At 38.6% G+C, this 8,547-nt stretch overlaps 1 protein-coding gene across 1 annotated transcript in view; it reads right to left on the bottom strand.

Moving 5' to 3' along the window:
* Positions 1–519: 519 nt before the first annotated feature.
* The window catches only part of LOC306851137 (membrane-associated phosphatidylinositol transfer protein 3-like), an 81,649-nt gene continuing 73,621 nt past the window's right edge, over positions 520–8,547 (bottom strand). Inside the window, exons 14-19 of the mRNA XM_079387253.1 lie at positions 7,615–7,731; positions 3,619–3,767; positions 3,240–3,389; positions 2,700–2,883; positions 1,019–1,147; positions 520–908 (exon numbers count right to left, since the gene is read on the bottom strand). Coding sequence (XP_079243379.1) covers positions 588–908; positions 1,019–1,147; positions 2,700–2,883; positions 3,240–3,389; positions 3,619–3,767; positions 7,615–7,731 — 1,050 coding nt within the window. The 3' untranslated portion in view covers positions 520–587. The remainder of the gene's footprint in view (positions 909–1,018; positions 1,148–2,699; positions 2,884–3,239; positions 3,390–3,618; positions 3,768–7,614; positions 7,732–8,547) is intronic.

The raw sequence follows: 8,547 nt of genomic DNA, 5'->3' as shown, positions 1-8,547 counted from the left end.
TTTCTATGGTGGGTGTGAACAAAACCAAAACTAGGAACAGTTTGACTTTGGACGGAGCACTATTATCTATCATGACGGTGCTTTATGTAGGAGTCCTCTAAGCTTAAATGTGTACTCTCTCAGTCTCTCTTCTCTCTCTCTCTCTCTCACACACACACACACAGCTTGACATACATGCTCAGGGTAAGTACTGTAATCCTACTGTATAAGTGTACAGTATGTACATTGAGTACGGCAAAATTTCTTTTTATTTTTGATACATTTGTATTTTTAAATACAAAAATCTATTTATTTTATTAGAATGAATTTGTCTTTCATTAGATTTACCAGATGTTATAATTTCTATTTGTGCAGGCCAATTATGAACAATAGGTAAAATTGAACTGCTATCAAAAACTTGGGTGCTGCAAATATTTGCTCCTCCCCTTTGCGTGGCCCCTCCCCTAATCTCACTCCAAACTTTCGCTATAACTTGAGAGCCCTGTGTTTTGTGCAAACAGGCTTAAAACCAAAGCTTACCTGGGCTCTGTCCACCAAGAGATCATTACCATCTGTCCTTTTTCCATCCCTCCTATGTTTCTCTTGGGTCAGGGAGTGGTGTCGCCACGGTACATGGACCCCCGTGCCCACATGGCATGGCCTGGACCCCCTCCACCCCCGTGGTCCTTGTCCGACTCGGGCTGGCTCTGAGCTCGCTCCGGTTTAGGGTTGGGTGTCATGGGTGGCTCAGGCTGCTGCACCGACATGGTGCGGCGAAGGTGTGTCCGCTTACACAGGAAGTCCGGTTTAGCTGACAGACCAAATGAGCCCTTTCGAAGAACCATTCGTACCGAGGAGCTCTTCTTGGGCCGGGCTCTGTGACTGAACTGCAGGGAGGAGAGATGCACTGCATAGCCCTCACTTAGGAACTGTCGTAGATCAGAAGACATGAAAAGATATTAGAGAAAACTAGATTCATTTTGACCAGTTATGGGGGAAACTGAATGAAAGATGATGATTGAAATCAAAGTTAGTTAACCTGGCACTGATTCTGGTACTTCTTAGAGGGCCGTCCCACTATATATATCTGGTTGGGGTTGAGGCCCAGCATGCTGTAGACGGAAATGTCCTTCATGGAGCCGTAGGCACAGTTGATTTTAATGTGACACTGCCAACATGAGAAAAGGACAAAGTGTGATAGACGGGCTGAGGATACACTACAAAAACACCTCAGTTCCTGTGTGACTACTCATGCGTGAGACAGAGGAAGCAAGCGTGAGAGATGGACCAAGAGAAGCAGAAATAAAGGAAGAAAGAAAAGTGTATTTTCATGTCTCCATCAAATGCAGTATTTGAAATGTACACTCTGCCATTCAAAAGTTTGGGGTCAGTAAGATTTTTTATGTTTTTAAAAGGAGTCTCTTATGCTTACCACAGCTGCGTTATTTGATCAAAAATACAGTACAAACAATATCATGAAATATTATTACAATTTCAAATAACTATTTTCTATTAGAGTATATTTTAAAATGTAATTTATTCCTGTAATGACAAAGCTGAATTTTCAGCAGTCAGTACTCCAGTCTTCAGGGTCACAGAAATCATTCTAATATGCTGATTTGGTGCTCAAGAAATATAATTTTTTACTATGAAAATTGAAAACAGTTGCAGTGTATAATATGTTTGTGAAAACAGTGATATGCTTTACCCCCCAGAATCAACAGAAAGTTCAAAAGAACAGCATTTCCTTGAAATATAAATCTTGTGTAACAAATTACTTGACTGTCACTTTTGATTAATTGAATACATCCTCTTTGAATAAAAAGTATTCATTTTTGATCAATTTACTGCATCCTTTCTAAATAAAATGTATTTTTAACCTAATGCATCGCTATTTATTTATTTATTAATAAACTGACCTCAAACTTTTTAAAAGTAGTGTATATTTCTATATATAGGATAAAATACTTTCTTAGTATTAAGTACAGAATTCATATTGGCTAGTTTATCACAATTAACTGGACATAAAAGTGAATTTTAAACAATTTTGCTAGTTTTAATGGAATTGTGCATCTTTGCTATGTTTTGGGGTGCTTCTAACGTGAAAATCTGGTAATTTATAACATTTTAATAAATTTAAATATATAATATATAATTTAATATATATATTATATAATTTAAATTGAACATTTTAAAAATATTTCTTGAATTTCACTTTACATCCTGTTAAAAATTCTTACAAAAACTAACAAAAGCCTCATTTTTGGTGGGAAACCAACAGCAAAAGCACCAGCAAGTATTAGCAATGGATTTGAAGAAATTTGCAATGCTTTGATGTTTTGTGGTATTTGTTTATCTTACTCTAATTCTTATTCTTGTTTAAATTTCAAAACCTATATAAATGTCATAACATTTGAAAGATGGTTAATTAAACAATTGCAAAATGTGTGCTAAATCTAAATCCCTCTTTGAGCACTGGTTAAATACAGCTTTTTATTCCCATCCTGATAGGCATCCTGTTCATTTTAAAATGTGCCCGTAAGTTATGACTCATAAAGTGCCTGAGCTTAACCAGAGCAGTAGTGTACCCTGTTATAGAAACACTTCCTTAAACCACAACACAGGAATATTCATATTTTGCAGTTACAGAGTTCAAAAGGTAATGCAAAACAGGAATGACCCATTTACCAAATATGTGGACACGGTAGCAGAAAACTAACCTCTTGCACCAAGTTCCTGAGGAAGATGGTTTTCTGGCGAAGAGGGTCGTGCACCAACCCCTCCGAGAAGAAGATCATCCCCTGAGGGAAGTTGTGTTGAGACAGCCAAGACACAACCCTCTGCTTCTGCATGTCTGGACGGCCAGTGATGTAAATGATCAGGTAGCCCAGGTCCTGCCAGTGTCTGGATGCACAATACAATCATTTAACCTCTCAGCAATCCCATAATGCTTGGTGAAAAACAGTTGGGGACCGATGCCTGGATAGTCACGGTGCCTGGTCCTCCAGCAACAGATTGCATTTGACAAAGCAGTAAATTTGCCCAAGGACAGTCTGGGAAACAACCCAAGATTGTCTATTTGTAAATCCCAAACCCCATCTGATATCTGATATCAGCACTTTGCTATCTCTCTATTAAATTAAATCCAATTGTGACTCACCGACAGGCCGGCCCTTTTCAATATTGCCATGGCATGAAATGAAAGCATCGATTCTCTCTCACACACATTTACACAGAAAGCCACCCTTTGAATTTGTTACCTGACCACATCCACAGCTCCGGGCCGTACTTTAGGGTCGCTGCCCATAATAGAGACGCTGGCGGCAAATGAACCGTCAATGCTAAAGACGACACACTCCATCCCCCGCGGCAAGACCGTCAGGAAGGCCTCCGCACTTGTCTGGTCACCCCTGCGAGAAAACAGTGACATGAACAAAGATCCGGCTCTTGATCAAGCTCAAGATGCGGCATGAAGCCCGAGATCAATTTAACAGCGAGGAGTAATTCTCCTTCAGCCCTCAGGGTGAGAGTTTTACGAGTGCCAATTGAATGCTTGCAAATTATCCCCGCTGAGACAACCTTGAGAGTACGGCCATTTTGGATACATTATAAGTAATCTTCAGGGTCCCATTGACTTACTTGACAACCATTTTGATGGGGTAGACCCCCACGGCCAGCTTTTTGCTTGTGGGGATGGTGTAGGTCACTCTGCCACTGTTGTTGGTCACCTCGGTGTCTAAGTGCTCCCAGCGACCCGACTGCGGCTTGGTCATCACGTACACATCGACCTGAGAGAGAAAACAACAAAGAAACAGACAGTGGGAGGAAGCGAGTGAGATGGAGGGAGATTATTGAGGCATACTAGGGTTGTCACGACACCAAAATGTCAGTAGTTGATACCAGTACCAGTGACACTGCTCTATACTAGTTTCAAAACCACAGCAAGCACTGTTTTGTCACGCTATTCAATGTACTCCTTTATTTGAAGCATTAAATATTAATACACAAATTGAACAAAAGTGACAGTAGAGACATTTAATGTGGCTTAATGGTTAGAAGGTCGGACTTGTAACCCAAAGGTTGTGGGCTCGAGTCTCAGGTCTGTCAGGGACTGTCGGTGGGACGAGTGAATAACCAGCGCTCTCTCCACCCTCAATACCACGACTGAGGTCAGACCCTTGAGCAAGGCACCGAACCCCAACTGTTCCCCGGACGCCACAGCATTGGCTGCCCACTGCTCTGGGTGTGTGTTCACAGTGTGTGTGTGTGTGTGTGTGTGTGTGTTCAATACTGACTGCTGTGTGTGTGCACTTGGATGGGTTAAATGCAGAGCACAAATTCAGAGTATGGGTCACCATACTTGGCCACAAGTCACCTCCTTTCCTTTCCTTTTTCCTTTATTATAATGCCACTAAAGAATTCTGTTTCAAATAAATGTTGCTCTTTTGAACTTTACTTTAATAAAAGAATCTGATAATAATAAGAAATTTTTCTTGAGCACCAAATCAGCATTTTAGAATGACTTGATATTTCATTTTAGAATGAAGGATCATGTGACACTGAAAACTGGAGTAATGTAGCTGAAAATTCTGCTTTGCAATTACAGAAATAAATTACATTTTAAAATGTATAAAAACAATAAAACAGTTACCTTAAAATGCAATAATATTTCACAATATTAACAAAAAAAACAAAACTGACAAAACCCAAACTTTTGAATGGCAGTGTAAATATGCTTTTAGAAGTAAATATTATTTTTATATTAATAATAATATTGCATAAGTATGGAAGCCTGTTTCCATCACTGAATAAAAAATAAAAAAAGGTTTCACGGTGTGTGTGTGTGTGTGTGTGTGTTCACTACTCATTACTGTGCGTGTGCACTTGGATGGGCTAAACGCAGAGCACAAATTCCGAGTATGGGTCACTATACCTGGCCACAAGTCACGTCTTTTCCTTTCCTTTAAAGGTGACATATGATGAAAATCGGACATTTCCAGGTTTTAAGTGCTATAATCAGGTCCTCGGTGCATCTACCAACCAAGGAAACGTGAAAAAGTTTAACCCAGTAACTTTGTTTTGGTAAGCCTTTTTCTGCAAGCGTCCCTTGATTCCGCTCCCTTGGTGATGTGGCAAAGGGATCTCATTATAATATTACCGCCCCTTAATCTGTAAGTTTCCACCCAAGGCCCCATCATTCTGACTTATCAAGTGACAACGGTGTACCAGTTCTAATGGCATGGCGAAAGTTTGAGCAAAACATACTAACTTTTCTGCATTTGGCTGCACAGACAAGCACAGAACACTATTTAGAGTCTCAGAGGAGACAAGAAAGCAGTGGATTTATTGATTTATTTACTGTATATTGCTGCTGCCACACAGATCTAAAATAAACATGCCATTTATTTCCCAGCTTTTTACCTTCACAGACATAACCGACTATTTTTGTAATTTGTGTGTTTTTAACGTTAACTTGTGTGTAGGGCTGTAGCTATCGAATATTTTAGCAATCGAGTATTCTACCGAACATACAGCTAACGTGGAACAAAAACAAGAGTCCATACACATAAAATTTCTTACCACATTTTTCAGCAACATGAATTTAAAATTATGTGGAGAATGAACCTCTTAAATGTCTCTCTGCATACTGGTGTGTGTGTGTGTGTGTGTAATCCTTTAAAAGGAGCATGTAGTTGCAAACACAGTGCTCTGTATGCAGTTATAGTAAATGGTAGGGATGCACCGAAATGACAATTCTGGACCGAAACTGAGAATTCTGGATGTGCTTGGTCGAAAACCGAAACCGAAAATGCTTTGTAATAATTATTTATTTTATTAAATAAAATAAAGTAATTTTGTAAGACTTTTTAAATTTAACTAAATTTTAATGACACGGAATTTAAAAAACACAAGCCAATAAAATAACCGCACTTTTATTTAAAGAAAATTGGACAGAAAATATATTAATATTAAATATCAATGTATCATTTTTATTCAGTTCTATGCGACAGAATCAGTCATAACTGTTGTGGTTGTTGTTTTTGACTAATTATCCAAATAATGTATAGTCCTGCAAACGGTTTTTCCTTTCTCAAAATTCGGCAGAGGTGGTACCATCCTGATCATGTGCACACAATGTACCTACCATCAACTGGCTGAAACAAACACTTTTTAAACGCAACATATTTTAGGTGTTATAATATTTATAGCTATGATTAACGAAAATGACAATTATAAAGTTGTGTTTTATTTTCTCTCACCTAATGTTATTTATTCTTAAAATAGCCTTATGAAATGTTTTCTTTTTCCTCAGAAATTATGTGTGGTGTATCTGGTTCTCAAACGAAGCCATAAAACAATTTCATTTATCTTTATATTATTGAAAATTAAACTTTTTGGCAAACAAAGGGGATTCACTATTAAAATTAAAACATGGAAGAAATGTTGTGCGATCATTCCTTAAAAAATAAAGTTTTCATCATTTTAGTAGTGGTAGTATGTACATTCTGCTGAACAAATATCAAGTAACATGTATAAAAATAAAAAAATATAAAAACCCTTGCAAAGCTATTATTATCAGCGCATGTGAGCAGAGTGTAGCGGAAGAAGCAGATCAGTGAAGGAGATTTAACCAGCGTTGCCCAGTACAGCTGTACTACAGCATGCCACAGCACAGTAGCGCTACTGCAAGCAGGAACAAGTATACTACATAGAAATTTATTATATTTCTTATACGCGTTATTTGAGCGGACTTAGCTTTTTCATGAGCGTTAAATGAGCAGAATGCACATTCATAGAGCGGAATATTGAATGGAGCGTCACACGGCGCAGTGATGAGAGTGAAACCTGAACACTGATTTCCGCCAAGTAGAACAACGATGTGGCACAGCATATATTTTTGGCGGCCTTTTGATTTTTTGTATTCAAATTTGTATTCAAAGGAATCGTTTCAGCCCTACTTGTGTGTGAATGAGAACTTAAGTTTACATGCTGTGACAGCCGCTTTCTGTCCGTGTGTTTCGGATATGTGCGCTCAGAAAACCGTATATCAGAAGTTTAAACTCATATGGTTTAAAACGCATGATTTCAGCGCGATTAACAGGATAATCAGAACCAAAACAGATGTTTTTAGCAGGTCCGAGCTGTAATGACTCATTTCTATTCTGGAAAAGGAAGCAGGGAGCAGCAGCTCATTTGCATTTAAAGAGACAGGCCAGAAAAACAGCATGTTTCTGCTTCCACTCAAAATAGGCATTTTCAAAATGTGGAGTATTTTGAGCTGAAACTTCACAGACACATTCTGGGGACACCAGAGACTTATATTACATATTGTAAAAAGGGACATAATATGTCTCCTTTAAGTCTAAATATGAGGTTCATCAGATGTTTACATGTGCAGCCACACATTACAAGGTGCAAGTGCTTATCACAGAGAACTGAATGTGTACTGATACTGTAAAAGTTACCGGTAAGGTTTCACTTGCGGCTGAAGTACCAGTATTAGCATTAGTTTTTTTATTAGTAGTTTCACTGTGAAAACAACAACCCCTTTACAATTCCACAGACATTTTGGTTGCATGCAAAAAAACCTTGTTTGAATGCATATTCTATAATAGTGGACCACAGCTCTCTCACCTTTTCCCCAGTCAGGGTCACCATATCCAGTGGACCGTACATGAAGCGACCAACCAGGGTCTGATACCCGTCCTCAGTTGCGATGACATCATTGACTCTGTGGTTGGCGGTGACATTCTGCAGACAGAAAAAGATGTCAGGTTATATCATTTTCTTGCCACAAGAGAGTCTGTTATGACAAATAAGGCATAGGATAAGTGTAAATGACACTGATAATACTGTCATGCACCATTTCTGACAGATGGAAAAAGAGAAAGGGGCAGTTTAATAAGTATGCAGTTCAAAGTCCTTCCAAAAGAGGGTGTCACACTCTAATCCTTCCCTTCTTCAGTAAATTTCATTTCAGTAATAAAGCTATTCTACACAGAGCTTAGTGAAGATAAATCCTACTGCCCCTACTGAGGCAGCTTTGCTTAAATGGGAAATTAAAGCAAGCAAAAGCAAATCCTGAAAATAACTGGCCACAGTCACCTTCATGCCAGCAGAGGAAGCAGACAAACAGAGAGGAAGATAAATGAAAGAAGCTTTTACTCTATTCCTTTATAGAGCAAAGGCAAGACTTTGAGACAGCGTTTGAATTCACAAAAGCATCTTCCCATAAGCCTGACTCAAAACATCCCTCTCACATACCAGCTAACATAGTGACGAAATCCAACAGAATACTGAAGCTTAAATCAACTGGGGCCTTAAAAACTGCAAACAGTACTAGATTTTCACATTTCTGAACTAAGTTTGAGTGGGGCTTGCCCACGGCTTTATATACCACTGCTAAGGCTTTGTGAGTAGTTGTTAGCATGTTGCCATGTGGTTGCTAGATGGTTATTTATAGGGCTGCATGATTTGGCGGGAAAAAAGTCAAGTTGTGATTAGTGCTGGCAAAATTAGCACATTAATGCATGCGATTAATTTTTTCAAAAATATTTAACGCAATTA

Source organism: Barbus barbus (genome assembly GCF_936440315.1).
Source record: "Barbus barbus genome assembly, chromosome: 31".
NCBI lineage: Eukaryota > Metazoa > Chordata > Actinopteri > Cypriniformes > Cyprinidae > Barbus > Barbus barbus.
Note: the sequence above shows the minus strand (reverse complement) of the source record. Positions and strands in the feature narration are given on the sequence as shown.